General features: G+C 38.2%; 1 protein-coding gene across 5 annotated transcripts in view; it reads left to right on the top strand.

Annotated features, from left to right (window-relative positions):
• Positions 1-17524, top strand: part of NT5C2 (5'-nucleotidase, cytosolic II) — a 150714-nt gene that overhangs the window by 67882 nt on the left and 65308 nt on the right. For 4 of the 5 annotated variants that reach the window (XM_055560837.1, XM_055560839.1, XM_055560836.1 and 1 more), the window contains exon 2: positions 6231-6355. In XM_055560837.1, coding sequence (XP_055416812.1) covers positions 6255-6355 — 101 coding nt within the window. In that variant the 5' untranslated portion in view covers positions 6231-6254. Of the gene's footprint in view, positions 1-6230; positions 6356-17524 lie in introns of those variants that run through there. The other variant, XM_055560842.1, reaches the window with a different exon arrangement.

The following is a 17524-nucleotide window of genomic DNA, read 5'->3' as shown; positions in this document are numbered from 1 at the left end:
AAGTTGATTTATTGTTTATCTATCATATCCTCACTTTACTGAGGTCTGTGAACAAATGCTATTTCCTTATAGATTTGACTGTTGAGTTTCAAGCCAGCTTTTTCAGTCTCCTCTTTCACCTTCATCAAGAGGCTCTTTAGTTCCTCTTCACTTTCTGCCAGTAGGGGTATCATCTGCATATCTGAGGTTGTTGATATTTCTCCCGGCAATTTTGATTCCAGCTTTTGATTCGCCCAGCCTGGCATTTTGCATGATGTACTCTTCTTAGAAGTTAAACAAGCAGGGTGCCAATATACAGCCTGTCGTACACCTTTCCAATTTTGAACCAGTCTGTTGTCCCGTGTCCTGTTTTCAAGTTGCTTCTTGACCCACATACAGGTTTCTCAGGAGACAGGTAAGGAGGTCTGGTACTCCCATCTCTTTAAGAATTTTCCACAGTTTGTTGTGATCCACACAGTCAAAGGCTTTAGCATAGTCAGTGAAACAGAAGTGGATGTTTTTCTGGAACTCCCTTGCTTTCTCCGTGATCCAGCAAATGTTGCCAGTTTGATCCCTGGTTCCTCTGTCCCTTTGAAACCCAACTTGTATATCTGAAAGTTCTTGGCTCACATGTTTCTGAAGCCTACCTTGAAAGACTCTGAGCATAACCTTGCTAGCATGTGAAATGGGCTTCCCTGGTGCCTCAGTGAAAAAGAATCCTCCTGCCAATGCAAGAGATGTGGGTTCAATCACTGGGTTGTGGAGATTCCTTGAAGAAGGAAATGGCAACCCACTCCAGTATCTTGCCTAGTAAACCCCATGGATAGAGGAGCCTGGTGGGTTAGAGTCCTTAGGGTTGCTACAGCCCATGGGGTTGCAAAAGAGTTGTGCAGATCTTAGCAACTAAACGGCAACAACAACGTCCCATTTTATACACACACACACACACACACACACACACACACACACACACAACATTTTCTTTATCTAGTCATTTGTTGATGCACATTTAGGTTGCTTCTATGTTTTGGCTATCTTGAATACTGTGCTATGAACATCAGGGTGCATGTATCTTTTCAAATTACATAGTTTTCTCTGGATATGTGCCCAGGAGTGGGAGCTGGATCTTATGGCAACTCTGTTTTTAGTTGTTTTTTTTTAAACTTCAGGCTAGAGGATGGACTTTCTTTCTTTAAATGAACCTTTTAATTAATTTTTTGGCTGTGCCACGTGGTGTAGGATCTTAGCTCCCCAGCCAGGGACTGAACCTATCTGTGCCCTTGACATTGAAAGGTTGGAGTCCCAACCATTGGACTACCAGGGAATACTCTATTTTTAGTTTTTAAGGAACCTCCATACTGTTTTCCATACTGGCTGCACTAGTTTACATTCCTCCCAACAGTGTAGGAGGGCTCCCTTTTCTCCACACCCTCTCCAACATTTGTTATTTGTATACTTTTAAAGGATGGCCATTCTGACTGGTATGAGGACTTTCACGCATTGGAGAAGGAAATGGCAACCCACTCCAGTTTTCTTGCCTGGAGAATCCCCATGGACAGAGGAGCCTGGTGGACTATAGTCCTTAGGGTTGCAAAGAGTTGGAATGAAGCGACTTACCACACAGACTAATAACCACAACTTAGTGTCTTTTATCATCTGTGTCATTTGTGTGTTTGCTTCAGCTAATTTTTCTCCTCATTATGTATCATATTTTCCTTTTTCTTAGAATGCTGCTAATTTTTTATTGGATGCCATACAGTATACATTTTACCTTGTTCTGTTCAGTTCAGTTGCTCAGTCGTGTCCGACTCTTTGCAATCCCATGAACTGCAGCACGCCAGGCCTCCCTGTCCATCATCAACTCCTGGAGTCCACCCAAATCCATGTCCATTGAGGCGGTGATGCCATCCAACCATCTCATCCTCTGTCGTCCCCTTCTCCTCCTGCCCTCAATCTTTCCCAGCATCAGGGTCTTTTCCAGTGAGTCAGCTCTTCGCATCAGGTGGCCAAAGTACTGGAGTTTCAGCTTCAACATCAGTCCCTCCAGTAAACACCCAGGACTGATCCCCTTTAGGATGGACTGGTTGGATCTCCTTGCTGTCCAAGGGACGCTCAAGAGTCTTCTCCAACACCACAGTTCAAAAGCATCAATTCTTTGGCACTCAGCTTTCTTTATAGTCCAACTCTCACATCCATACGTGACCTCTGGAAAAACCATAGCCTTGACTAGACGGACCTTTGTTGGCAAAGTAATGTCTCTGCTTTTGAATATGCTATCTAGGTTGGTCATAACTTTCCTTCCAAGGAGTAAGTGTCTTTTAATTTCATGGCTACAATCACCATCTGCAGTGATTTTGGAGCCCAAAAAAATAAAGTTAGCCACTGTTTCCACTGTTTCCCCATCTATTTGCCATGAAGTGATGGGACTGGATGCCATGATCTTTGTTTTCTGAATGTTTAGTTTTAAGCCAACTTTTTCACTCTCCTCTTTCACTTTCATCAAGAGGCTCTTTAGTTCTTCTTCACTTTGTGCCTTAAGGGTGGTATCATCTGCATATCTGAGGTTATTGATATTTCTCCTGGCAGTTTTCATTCCAGTTTGTGCTTCTTCCAGCCCAGCGTTTCTCATGATGTACTCTGCATATAAGTTAAATAAACAGGGTGACAATATACAGCCTTGACATACTCCTTTTCCTATTTGGAACCAGTCTGTTGTTCCATGTCCAGTTCTAACTGTTGCTTCCTGACCTACATACAGGTTTCTCAAGAGGCAGGTCAGGTGGTCTGGTATTCCCGTCTGCTTCAGAATTTTCCACAGTTTATAGTGATCCACACCGTCAAAGGCTTTGGAATAGAGGAGTCGTAAAATATAGTTTTAAACTAGTTTATAAAACTAGTTTTTAACTCTAGTTTTTAACTAGAGTCTTTTTTTTTGGCCACACCCGTGGTATGCGGAATCCTAGTTCCCCAACCAGGGATCGAACCTGTGAACCCTGCAGTGAAAGCATGGAGTCTTAACCACTGGAATGCCAGGGAATTCCCTTGACTAGTACTAGCCAGTATCACAGTTACCTAACTAGTATTAGCCAGTACCACAGTTACCCAAAGGGTTTGGAAATTCTGATTACTTCAGAAACATGACAGACCTAAATATATATCCAAAAGAATTGAAAAGTAGTACTCAAGTAAATGCATTGTTGATACATGTTCATAGCAGTACTGTTTACAGTAGCTAAAAGGTGGAAAGAGTCCAGATGTCCATTAATGGATGAATGGATAAACAAATTGTGGTACATACAAATGGTAGAGTATTTCTCATTCAGCCATAAAAAGGAATGAAGTATCTGAAACATGGTACAACATGGATGAATCTAGAAAACATGCTAAGTGAAGAAAGCCAGACACAAAAACTCACGTATTATATGATTCTGCTTATATGATACATCCAGAATAGATAAACCCAAAGAGACAGAACTGGAATCGGTAGTGGCCAGCGGGTAGGGGGAATGGGGAGAAACTGCTTACTAGGTAAAATTTTTTTTTAATATTTATTTGGCTGCACCAGGTCTTCGTTGTGGCACGTGGGATCTTATATCTTTGTTGAGTGTAGCATGTGGGATCTTTAGTTGTGGCATGTGGGATATCTAATTCCATGACCAGGGATTGAACCCAGGTCCCCTGCATTGGGCATGTGGAATCTTAGCCACTGGACTACCAGGGAATCCTTGAGTAAGGGGTTTTACTCTGGAATGATAAAAATATTTTGAAACTCGGTAGAGGTGGTGGTTGAACTATACTATGAGCATACCAAATGCTCATAGTATTGACTTATTCACTATAAACTGTTTTCTTATGTGAAATTTCGCTTCAATAAATTATTTTCAAAAGCTACAAAGATGACTTATTTAAAAATTGACTTAATGTAAACAGTGTTAGCATTTTCAAAATGGGCAATAAGTTAGAATGCAGATGTTTTCACAAATATTGGTACTTTGAAAGAAAGAAAGGTGAAAGTGAAGTTGCTCAGTCATGTCTGACTCTTTGTGACCCCATGGACCATAGCCACCAGGTTTCTCTGTCCATGGGATTTTCCAGCCAAGACTACTGGAGTGGGTTGCCATTTCCTTCTCCAGGGGATCTTCCCGACCCAGGGGTCAAACCCAGGTCTCCGCGTTGCAGGCTGATGCTTTACCCTCCGAGCCACCAGGGAAGCCCTATTGGTACTTTAATAAAATGTTAATAAAGATTTAACTCAAAAAAGGTTATTTTTCATCCTTATTTAAAACTATTTACAGATGAAAACTTCTGAAAATTGAAGCGAAACCTATAACAGGGCCTGTAGTTAAAATACAGTAAAGACATTTACCTGCTTACCTTGCTTTAAATGTTTATTCTAATGAGATTAAATCTTTTAGTTTATTTCTTCTTCTAGTTCAGTCTTTAATCCTATCTGGAAGATAATTTATTGTATAAAAATATAAAAGCATAATCTAATTAGAAGTCAAATGCACATGACTTATATTTGTAGTACCATTGACCACCTGATCTGCCTCTTGGGAAATTTGTATGCAGGTCAGGAAGCAACAGTTAGAACTGGACATGGAACAACAGACTGGTTCCAAATGGGAAAAGGAGTACGTCAAGGCTGTATATTGTCACCCTGTTTATTTAACTTATATGCAGAGTACATCATGAGAAACGCTGGGCTGGAAGAAGCACAAGCTAAAATCAAGATTGACGGGAGAAATATCAGTAACCTCAGATATGCAGATGACACCACCCTTATGGCAGAAAGTGAAGAGGAACTAAAAAGCTTCTTGATGAAAGTGAAAGAGGAGAGTGAAAAGTTGACTTAAAGCTCAACATTCAGAAAACGAAGATCATGGCATCCGGTCCCATCACTTCATGGCAAATAGATGGGGAAACAGTGGAAACAGTGTCAGACTTTATTTTTTTGGGCTCCACAATCACTGCAGATGGTGACTGCAGCCATGAAATTAAAAGACGCTTACTCCTTGGAAGGAAAGTTATGACCAACCTAGATAGCATATTCAAAAGCAGAGACATTACTTTGCCAACAAAGGTCCGTCTAGTCAAGGCTATGGTTTTTCCTGTGGTCATGTATGGATGTGAGAATTGGACTGTGAAGAAGGCTGAGCGCCGAAGAATTGATGCTTTTGAACTGTGGTGTTGGAGAAGACTCTCAAGAGTCCCTTGGACTGCAAGGAGATCCAACCAGTCCATTCTGAAGGAGATCAGTCCTGGGTGTTCTTTGGAAGGACTGATGCTAAAGCTGAAACTCCAGTACTTTGGCCACCTGATGCGAAGAGTTGACTCATTGGAAAAGACTCTGATGGTGGGAGGGATTGGGGGCAGGAGGAGAAGGGGACGACAGAGGATGAGATGGGTGGATGGCATCACTGACTCGATGGACGTGAGTCTGAGTGAACTCCAGGAGTTGGTGATGGATGGGGAGGCCTGGTGTGCTGCAGTTCATGGGGTCGCAAAGAGTCGGACACTACTGAGCAACTGATCTGATCTGATCTGAGTGAATTTACCGTGTTTATCAGAATTTAAAAATTTCTTACTTTACATATTTTGAACATATGTTAACTGAACATTATATATTTTCTCAAATCTTTGTGGTCTCAGCGCCTTTTCTAGAATTGGGGATTAAAGTAAATTATTACTGACTATCATGCTTAATTATTTGAAAGTGATATATGTGATCTTTCTGGATAGAAATTACTATATGAAATTATTTTCCTAAATTTACATAGTTTATAAGTGTTGATTTAATTTTCAGTTTATTTCCATATTCAATACATTTTATTTTATTTTTTCCAAATGTCCCTTTATTTAGCCTGCACTGAGTCTTAGTTGTGGCACGCAGGATTTTATTTAGCCTGCACTGAGTCTTAGTTGTGGCGTGCAGGATCCGCATTGTGGCGCGCAGGCTCAGAGGTTGCCCCGTGGCGCAGCTACTGTGCACTGTCGCAGCTGTGTTGCACTGTGCACCTGGTTGCGCCTGCAGCATGTGGGATCTCAGGCCCTGACCAAGGATTGAACCCGCATCTCCTGCATTTGGGAGGCTGATCTTAACCACTGGACCAGCAGGGAAGTCCCTCAATATATTTAAATAGATAGTTAGATGGTTTGCAATCTACAATTTTACTAATTTTTTTAAAAACCTGATATCAATATATGGATGACAGTGTTAATATGCTAAATTACTGATCTTTCTTTTCTAGAATTGAGCATACAATTAAAACAAAATGACAACCTCCTGGAGTGATCGGTTACAAAATGCAGCAGATATGCCTGCTAACATGGATAAACATGCCCTGAAAAAGTATCGGCGAGAAGCCTATCATCGGTAAGTATTTGATCTATTTATTTTATTTATTCTTTTTTCATTTTTGGCTGCACTGGCTTTTCTTTGCCATGCATCTGGGCTTTCTCTAGTTGTGGCAAGCAGGGGCTACTCTTACTTGTCATTTGGTAGCTTTTCTTGTGAAGCACAAGCTTGAGGGCTCTTGGGCTCAGTAGTAGAGGCACATGGAACTAGTTGCTGTGTGGCATATGGGATCTTTGCAGACCAGAGATCGAACCTGTGTCCCCTGCATTGACGGATTCCTAACCTCTGGCCCACCAGGGAAGTCCTGTTTTATCAACTTAGTTCTCAAAACAGCTGTATACAGTGGGCATATAATATCTTCATTTTACAGATTATGAAATTAGTGTGCAGAGTGGTTAGGTAATTTACCTTAGATCACATAGCTAGTTCATGGTTCAAACTCAGTCCAAAGTCCAGACTTCTAATTGCCAGAGTTTTAACCACATTGCTGTTGCTGCTTTAAAATAAAATTTTCTTTACTGCTTCTTATATCTACTTATATCTTCTTATATCTACTAATAAAAGTCCTCGAGCAGAAAGTCTTCAGCTGCTAAAAGATTGTGCCTTAGTTATTGATAATACAATTCTTAATTATCATTTACCAGAAACTGATTATAATTTTTAAATAGAGTTTTGGAATTGTACCTACTGATTACTGTGTTAGACTTGAATGTAAATAATTCTGGATATTAACAGCATTTTCTTATATTAAGACTTTAAAATTTCCTTTAAATCATTTTTCCTTTAAAAGTTTAAAGTGTAAAGTATTCTCAATTTATTTGCCACTTTTAATAGATTCAGTTAAATGGCTGTTTCTAAATTTTAATGGCTACCTGAACCCTAAGTAGCTGAGATACTTGGAAGTAGGTATTGTAATTAGGAATCATTTGGTTTTAGACAGAAATTAGAAGTTTATACTTACAGGATAGAAACATCTGGGCTGCACTAGAACCATCTCTGCTTCCGTCTTGGGAAAGCCAGGAATTAGTAGAAATGCTGCTTTACTGGTAGTGCTAAAAAATTGCATAGGAACTCCAGGAAATCTGTGACAGCGTAATTACTCATCTGTTCTGAGATGGTTAAATTAGTTTCTACAGATAAGTTTTTGTAAAGCAGACAAAAGAATTATTCTGATTCCATTCTTTCCTGTGTCGGAAAGCTAATCCAGATTAGGTAACATTTCAGTGGTTCAGTAAGCATTAATATTTTGAAGAAGATTGATACTGAATATTGAGTATTTTGAAAGTTAATTATCATATCAGTAGTTGGTTTTTAAGTAGCTTGGTGATATTTTTCTGATAGTAGGTCATTAGGTAGCATTTTTTTTTCCAATTTGTTGTTTACATTATGAAAAAAAAGTAGGAACAAATATTATGAGTACTATTTGTACTATAGAACAAAGAGAGTAAAAGATGAAAAATTAAAAACTGAATTCCCAAAGCAAAAAACTGTATATTTGAATCATTTAATTTATGATACACACAAATTTTTATCACTTCAGGTGAAACCACACCTTCCTGCCAACTAGTGTCACATTCCTAGAAGGATGCCAAGGATGAACCTTGAACCTCACAAAATGTGCTGATTTTTGTATTCTTAAGTTTAAAACATGGGTACTGACTGCCTTTTCCAAATTCCAAATCTTTCATTCTGCTTTTTCTGTTTGCTTGTTATGTTCGTTGAGAACACCAGTTACTTCTACATTCTTGATTTGGTTTAGACAAAGGGGTTTTAATGATCATTCAGAGTTTGTTGAACAGCTTCATGCAATGTAAACTGTCCTTTCTTATCAGTTTCATTTAATGCATATTTATATTTCACATAGTCCTGGAGCTCAATATGACATAAATTAAACACATGCTGCTGCTGCTAAGTCGCTTCAGTCGTGTCCGACTCTGTGCGACCCCACAGACGGAAGCCCACCAGGCTCCCCCGTCCCTGGGATTCTCCAGGCAAGAACACTGGAGTGGGTTGCCATTTCCTTCTCCATGAGCTGACAACAAATCTGTCTTGGCAAGGTGTAATCTTCAGTCCATCCCACTGTAGACAGAATAACTTATTTTAGACCCCCATAAGTTTTCTGTTTTGATCACTTGTGCAAATCTATCAGAAAGAAAAATAAGCCATATTTATACTGGTAGTATACTTCAAGGAACCAAAACATTTATATTGAATATGTATACATAATTTTAATAACCAAGGTCAAAAAGAAATGCATACAACTAATCTACTTTAAAAATGTAAGTGTCTAGAAATCATATATATTGTTTGTTTATGATGCACTGAACCTAGAAACATAGTGAAGATGACAAAATACAAGCTTATAATGCTGTCTCTGAAATTAGTTCTAAACAATGGAAAAGGGTTAAAACAGGTGGAGTCAGAGTTGGAAGAGCTGAGTTCAGATTTTGTTGTGATCCTGGGGAGTCCAGTTAGCCTCTCTGGGTGGTGGTTTCTTTAGCTGTAAAATGATGAGATTAAAGATCTTTAATGCTTCTTCTATAAAAATTTTATGCTCAGTAAATGTTTGTTGCTTTAAATTTACTAATGCTAGTTAATAATTGCCTACTTGGGAGCTTACGATACACACTGCATGTGAGTCTTTGGTTAACTGATCTACAAGTGAAAACAAGCTGAGCATTTACTGACTAAACTCCCAGTCACTGGCCCATCAGGTCCTGATTTCATCTTCATGGAAATTCTCTGATGAATGTGTTTATATGAAGGAAATAAAGTGTTTCATAACAAATTGATTTGACTCTATTAATTGGTGTTGGAGAAGACTCTTGAGAGTCCCTTGGACTGCAAGGAGATCTAACCAGTCCATCCTAAAGGAGATCAGTCCTGGGTGTTCATTGGAGGGACTGATGCTGAAGCTGAAACTCCAGTAGTTTGGCCACCTGATGCGAAGAGCTGACTCATTGGAAGAGACCCTGATGCTGGGAAAGACTGAGGGCAGGAGGAGAAGGGGACGACAGAGGATGAGATGGTTGGATGGCATCACCGCCTCGATGGACATGGGTTTGGGTGGACTCCAGGAGTTGGTGATGGACAAGCAGGCCTGGCATGCTGCGGTTCATGGGGTCACAAAGAGTTGGACATGACTGAGTGACTGAACTGAACTGAATTCTCATCAAGATAGGAAGACTCAAAATTGGTCAGTGGGTACCAGTGATCCTCTGCAGCAATGAGACATGTTGCTTGGTGTATGTGGGAATTAAACTGTGAAACAGACTGTTTATGTGTGTGTGTAAAAATAAAAGGCATAACATATGCATTTGGATATGGGCTTCCCTGGTGGCTCAGAGGGTAAAGCATCTGCCTGCAATGCGGGAGACCTGGGTTCCATCCCTGGGTCGGGAAGATCCCCTGGAGAAGGAAATGGCAACCCACTCCAGTATTCTTGCCTGGAACATCCCATGGACTGAGGAGCCTGGTAGGCTACAGACCATTCGGTTGCAAAGAGTCGGACACGACTGAGTGACTTCACTTTCACTTTCTATGCATTTGGAAGAAATAAAATCTAGAGAGAGGTGTTTTGTACTTTTTATTCAGTTTTTTGTGTGTCTTTATATTCATAAAGTATACATTTGGTAATGATGTAACATCACTGAAAACAAGGGCTTAGAATAGGTAGTGAAGAGAGGTCATCTAGGAAACATCAAGCATCCTAATTGTATTTAATATATCACAGCCTGAGAGCACTTCTGACTCATTTGGGATGATAACCTCCTGGAAGATTTTAGACAGGCTCTGACACCCTATGTACTTCATATAGTAGAGTAATGGGAAGATTAGAAAAAGCATCCTGAATTTTTAGATCATTTAAAACTTTTTTCCCCTTTTTTCTGTTTTAGTAAAGTGTGAAAGTGAAGTCACTCAGTTGTGTCCAACTGTTTGCGACCCCATGGACTGTAGCCTACCAGGCTCCTCCATCCATGGGATTTTCCAGGCAAGAGTACTGGAGTGGGTTGCCATTTCCTTCTCCAGGGGATCTTCCCAACCCAGGGATCGAACCTTGGTCTCCCACATTGCAGGTAGACGCTTTAACCTCTGAGCTACCAGGGAAGCCCTTAGTTAAAGTATACATGACCTAAAGTTTGTCATCTTAACTGTTTTTAAGTATACAGTTCAGTGGTATTAAGTATATACACATTGTTAGGTAGTCATCACCACTGTCCATCCCCACCACTCTTTTGTAAAATTAAAACCTGTAACTATTGAGCAGTAACTTTCCAGTCTCCCCTCACTCCAGCCCTTGGCAACCAGTCACCATTATCTTTCTGTCTTGATGGTTTTGACCACCCTAAGTACCTCTTGTAAATAGAATCATCCAGTGTTTGTCTTTTGTGACTGGCTTATTTCACTTAGCATGATGTCAACAAGATTCATCTATGTTGTAGCATATTCCAGAATTTCCTTTTAATATAGAGAATTAAGTTTTTGAACTCTTGCAGGTATTTGCTTTTGTTAATTAAAATTTTTAAATAGAAAGCATTGAAAAGAAATTTAGTTTTTTAGCTGTCAATTTATACAGTATTCTATTTCAGGGCTTTATATTAAAGACATTTATTGGAGTTGGTAATTTATCATTGGTTAAAACAGGCAAGCTATGATGATCATTTATCATAATTGTACATTGTATGTGATGCTTCAGAATTCCCTTTTGGAAGAAGCTAAATATTTTTAATTAAGTAAATAAATACCTAACTCCCAACTTTTTTTCCTTGCTTAATATTAGTCTTCTAAATTTCAATATGGAAATGATGTTCATGTGTCATTATTAAGAAACTGGCCTTTAGAATGTATGACGTGTTCTTCTTCCATTTCCTTATTATGATTGTTGAGTTGTCTATGCTGGGGTTAATCATCAGGCCAAACCCTTCATTGGAATATGTTTCTGTATATGGTCAGAAGACAGGCTGAGCTGTTCAGATCTTATTGTGGCTTGAAGGAGGCAGGTTAAACAATTACCTTTTGAATAGTACCCTGTTGGATATCTAGAATTTGATAATAATGAGTACCGATCACAGTTTGTGTCCACCAAATCCAGGAATGAAACTATTAGAACTTTCATTTGCTCTTCCTGTTGACAGTACCCAGGATGCTGAAGTCAGGTATTTGGTTTTATCCTTTTACAGTTTCAATGATTACAGTACAAATGAATTTTTGTAAGTGAATTTGCTCTTCATGAACATAGTTTGTGAATTCATCGGTTGTTTTTATCTTGTCTAACTGAAATTAGATAAGTAACTGAGCTTGTGAATTTTTGGTTATCCAAACTTTTGTCTTATTCTTGAAAGACATTGTAGTCACTTTGTCTTTAAAGTTCTTTGTATAGTTGTCTGAAATTATTTTTTAATTGAAATTTTGGCCTTTATATCAGTATTTACTTAGATCTGTTGAATAATAGTTTATTTTTCAGTCAACATAAGTTTATTGTATATGTCTAAGGAATAAAAGGAATTTAATTTTTAGTACCTAGTGCTTAGCACATTAATAGAATTAGAGATGTTAATGATGTTTTAACCTCAGATTAAAGACAAGTATCAGATTTTATGCAGACAAGGACTACAGGTAAGTAAAGTTTAATTTTTTCCTCAATTACCTACAGATAGCCATGAATGTCATTCAGCTTTTTGTATTATCAAAATGATACCATTTTGTCTCATTACCAACCATGTTAGGAATGTGCTTTTAGGGAATATGGAATGCCAATTAAAACCACATTGTATATACATATTGCAGTGGCTAAAATAAAAAAATACTGGCAATACCAAATGTTGATAAGAATGTGGAGTATTTAGAACTCTGTTTCATTGTTGGTAGAAAGGCAAAATGCTCCAGCTACTCTGCAGAACAGTTTGGTAGTTTCTTATAAAGTTAGAGACACTTATCTATCATTACTTACCATTTTGTATCATTTTGAGTTAACCTGCCATTTTAGCATAGTTTCTAATATTCAAATGGATAAATTGTTAAAATTTCAGTAGCCATATTATAGAAATATAGTTCCTCAGAAATGCCAAGAAGCCATCCTTAAATAATGTACAGATGTACTGTCAGAATAAGAAGAATGGGGTAGAGCATCAGAACTATATTAATTTTTTTGTTATATCATTCTAATGCTTTGGTTAGTGTTTCATATTCCTAAGGAATGACAAATGAGAACTCAGGGATTGGTAAGATTTTGAAACATTTGAGTGATGGAATACTATTCAGCAGTAACAAGGAGTGAACTATTGATGCACACAACTTTAATGCAGCTCAAGAAAACCATGCTGAGTTAATAAAGCTCACAGAGTTACTTACTGTATGGCTCCATAGCATGCCTGAAATGGTAAAATAATGGAGACTGGGGACAGAGTAGTGGTTGCCAGGTGTTAGGGATTGGCTTGGGTGGAGGGAGGTGGGTGTAGCTGTAGGAAATGGCACAAGGAATCCTTGTGATGGAACTGTTTTGTATCTTGACTCTAGTGGTGATTACATGAATCTACACAGACACAAATGAGTGCATGTAAAACTGATGAAATTTGAATAAGGCTGGTGAACTGCATCAGTGTCAGTTTCCTGGTTGTGATATTGTATTATATTTATGCAAGATGTTCCCATTGGGGATGAAGAGTATAGGAATCTCTATTATTTCTTACTATTACATGTGAATCTATAGTTATCTCAACATAACAAGTTTAATTTATAAAATTCTCTCAGTGACATAACTTCTTGTATCATGGGTATTGTGTGTTGTAGATACAAGTTCTCTTTAAAACGTGCAGTGATGCTACTTTATGGAATATAGGTTCTCTAAACTTTATTGTTCAAAAGAAGATGCTAGATCTAAAACATTCTGAATTTCTCTGCCACCATTCCCTCTGTGCTTTTTCCCCAAACAAAAAGTAAAATTAAAAAAAGAAAAGTAGTGGTGGTCGTGGCAGTGGCAAGGAAGAGAAAGAACAAAAGATAACAAATCTTTGATTTAATGAAACCCTATAGTAAGAAACTTTGGCTGAGGAAATGTTATTCATATTTAGAGATAGTCTATTTCACCTTCAAGGATTCTTTTGTGTGTGTGTGTGTGTGTGTGTGTGTGTGTGTGTGTAGTTTATACATATGTTTTCTGTAACATCTTACAATGTTTTCTGTAACATCTTACAAGAAAACTTGAATGAACTTTTTGGCCAAACCAATATATTTGTAAATTAATATTTGGTCGTGCCATGCGGCTTGCAGTATCCCAGTTCCCTGATCAGGGATTGCCCAGCAGTGAAAGCCAGAACCCCAACCACGAGCTACCAGGGAACTCCCTCAAGGATTCTTTTGGATATGGCTTCTTTTATTCAGCATAATGTCTGCCATGTTTTTGTGTGTATCAGTAATTTGTTCTTTTTTATTACTATCTGGCATTCCGTTGTATCATTATACCACGATTTGTTTATTCATTTGGAGCTTTCCACTTTTTTCAGTTTTTAGCTACCAACTTAGAAAGTATTTGTAAATCACACATCTGATTAAGGACTTGTATTCAGAATATATGAAGAACTTTTAAAATTCAACAATATAAGAACAGCTCAATGAAGAAATGGGCAAAAGACTGACACGTCACCGCAGAGGACATGTGGATGGCATAAAAGGAAATACATAACATCACCAGCCATGTTAGGAATGTGCTTTTGGGGATAGGGAGTGCCAATTAAAACCACATTGTTTATACCTATTACAATGGCTAAAATAAAAAATGCTGGCAGTACCAAATGTTGATAAGAATGTGGAGCATTCAGAATTCTGTTTCATTGTTGGTAGAAAGGCAAAATGCTCCAGCTACTCTGCAGAACAGTTTGGTAGTTTCTTATAAAGTTAGAGACACTTAATTAATGACCCAGAGATCTTACTCCTAGATATTTGTACTAGATAAATGAAGACTTTATGCTCACACAAAAAAACTGTGCATGAATAATGTGTAGAGTATATTAGTCTGTTGTTACTCCATCACTAAGTCATGTCTAACTCTTTGCAGCCCCATGGACTGCAGCATGCCAGGCTTCCCTGTCCTTCACTGTCTCCTAGAATTTGCTCAAACTCATGTCCATTGAGTCGGCGATGCTATCTAACCATTTCATCCTCTGTCGCCCGTTTCTTTTTCCTTCGATCTTCCCAGCATCAGGGCCTCTCCCAGTGAGTCAGCTCTTCGCATCAGGCAGCCAAAGTAATGGAGCCTCAGCATCAGTCCGTTCAGTGAATATTAAGGGTTGATTTCCCTTAGGATTGACTGGTTTTGCCTCAAACATGAGACAACCCAAATATCCTTTAGTGAGTGAATGCCTAAATAAAATGCAATATATCCACATAATGAAATATAACTCAGGAAGAAGGAACCACACTATTGATAAGACACAGCACCTTAACCCTCAAAGACAGTCCTGGGTCAAAGAAGCTGGTCTAAAGAAGTTTCATACTGTATGATTCTGTTTATATGGTACTTTCAAGGACCAAACTATAGTGATGGACGGGCTTCTCAGTGGCTCAGTGGTAAAGAATCTGCCTGCAATGCAGGAGACACAGGTTCAATCCCTGGGTCAGGAAGATCTTCTTGAGGAAGGCACGGCAACCCACTCCAGTGTTCTTGCGTGGCGAATCCCATGGACGGAGGAGCCTGGCGGGCTACAGTCCGTGGGGTTGCAAAGAGTCGGATACAAGTGAAGTAACTGAGCACACTTAGTGATGGAGAACTGATAAGTGGATTCTTGAAGTTGTCAGAGGGGGAGTAGTGTGACTACAGGAGGAAAGCAGGAGAGTTTTGGGGGGGTGATAGAACCATTTTGATTCCATATTGTGATGGTTATTATACCAATCTATAAATGCATTAAAATTCATAGACATGGCACACCCCAAAAGTTTGATTTTGCTGTATTTAAATTTTGAAAAAATAAAAGAATAGCAAGGAGTAGTATTCTGGGCCAACGCTTAAAGCATACATTTAGCTTTAGTACAGAGGAGAAATCGATTTCCCAAGTGGTGACTCTGATTTACAGTTTTACCTGCAATGTGTGAAAGCAGTGTAACCAGCACTTTAATATCAATCTCTTGAATAGTATGTCTAATTTAAAAGTAATTTTATTGGTTATGTAGTGACATATCAGTTTGGTTTTAACTTGTGTTTTTCTGGTGAATTATTAGGTTGAGCACCTTTTTCATATATTAACTAGCCATTTGGATACTGTCTTGTGACTTGACTCTTCCAGTCATTTGCTAATTGAGTTGTCTCTTTTTCTTATTGATTTGTCTTAATACAGATTAAAAAAAAAGATGTATTGAGATTAATTCATAGAACATAAAATAGTAATATACAATTCAGTATATTAGTATATTGGGAGTTGTGTAAACATCTCCATTGTCTAATTGCAGAACATCTTCATCACCCTCACAAGAACGTCTACACATGTTAGTAGTTACTCCTCATTCTCTTCTCTCCCCAGTCCCTGTCAGTCTCTTACCTACTTTGTCTCTATAGAATTGCCTATTCTGGACATTTCATATAAATGGAATCATAAAATATGTGGCTTTTTTTCTATCTTTTTCACGTGATGTTTTCAGGATTCATCCATTCTTTAGCATGCTGCTGCTGCTAAATCGCTTCAGTCCTGTCCGACTCTGTGTGACCCCATAGACTGCAGCCCACCAGGCTCCTCCGTCCATGGGATTTTCCAGGCGAGAGTACTAGAGTGGGTTGCCATTGCTTAGCATGAGTCAATACTTAATTCCTTTAATGGCTGAATAATATTGCATTGTATGAATATGCCACATTTTGTTTATATATTCATCTGTTGCTTAATACTTCGATTGTTTCTACATTTGGCTGGTATGAATAATGCTACTGCAAACATTCGTGTGTACATCTTGTGTGGATATGTTTTCAGTGTTGGGGTTGTATATATAGCAGTGGAATTTGCTGAGTCATATAGTAACTTTTGATTTAATTTATTGAAGAATAACCAGACTTTTGCCATGCAAATGCATCTTTTTACGTTCCCTTCAGCAATGTATATGGCTTCCAATTTCTCTACATTCTCAAAATAACACTTATTATTGTCAGTGGGTTTTTAAAAATTACTGTATCCATCCTAGTGTTCATGTGGTAGTATCATGGTTTTGATTTGCATTTTCCTTATGATTAATAGCGTTAAGCATCTTTTCTGTTCTTATTGACCATTTATATAACTTCTTTCAGGAAATATCTCTTCAGATCCTTTGCCCATTTCTTAACTGAGTTTGTCTTTTTATTGTTGACTTGTATAAGTTCTTCATTTTTCTAGGTACTAAACCTTTGTCTGATATATGATCTTCAGATATTTTTTCTCATGCCGTGAGTTGTCTTTTCACTTTCTTGGTAGTGTCGTTTGAAGGACAAATGTTTTTACTGATGAAGTTCAATCTGTATATGGTTTCTGTTTCTCATGCTTTTGTTTTCATGTTTAAGAAATCATTGCTAATCTATGGACAAAGATTTATGCCTGTATTTTCTTCTGAGAGTTATATAATTTTACGTTTAGGTTTTATATACATTTTGAGTTAACTTTGTATATGGTACAAGGTGAGGGTTTAAATTCCTTCTTTTGCACGTGAATATCCAGTTGTCTTAGTTCTGTTTGCTGAAAAAGAGTTCTGTTTCCAATACTCTTCCAGTTGTTAAATTAGGAAAAAAGGTTGCAGTCTTTAATGATTAAGTATGATGGTAGCTGTAGGTGTTTCACAGCTGCCCTTTATCAGTTTGAGGCTGTTCCTTTCTGATCTTAGTTTGAGATTCCTTTCTATTCCTGGTTTTCAGAACCAAGGAAATAGAGGGTTGACTGCAGAGTTATATGTGGATTTTCAATTGTGTGGGGTTTGGTGCCCCAACCCTCTCCTTGTTCAAGGGTCAACTATATTATATATAATAGTAACATGGTTTCAAAAATCAAAACTATGCAAAAATACTGTCAAAAATGTCACTCCCACTAATGTTCCTCCCAAATTGGTAGGTAATAAACTTTGGATTTCTTTTTATTTATCGTGCTTGAGAGTCATTGGAGTTCTTAATTCTATGTGTGCCTTTAGGGTTTATAAATTTTCAGCTGTCATCTTTTCATGGGTTGTCCTTGCTCTGTTCTCTTT

The sequence above is a fragment of the Bubalus kerabau genome, chromosome 22 (genome assembly GCF_029407905.1).
Source record: "Bubalus kerabau isolate K-KA32 ecotype Philippines breed swamp buffalo chromosome 22, PCC_UOA_SB_1v2, whole genome shotgun sequence".
Lineage (NCBI taxonomy): Eukaryota > Metazoa > Chordata > Mammalia > Artiodactyla > Bovidae > Bubalus > Bubalus kerabau.
The sequence above is the reverse complement of the archived record's forward strand: the minus strand, read 5'-3'. Positions and strand labels throughout refer to the sequence as shown.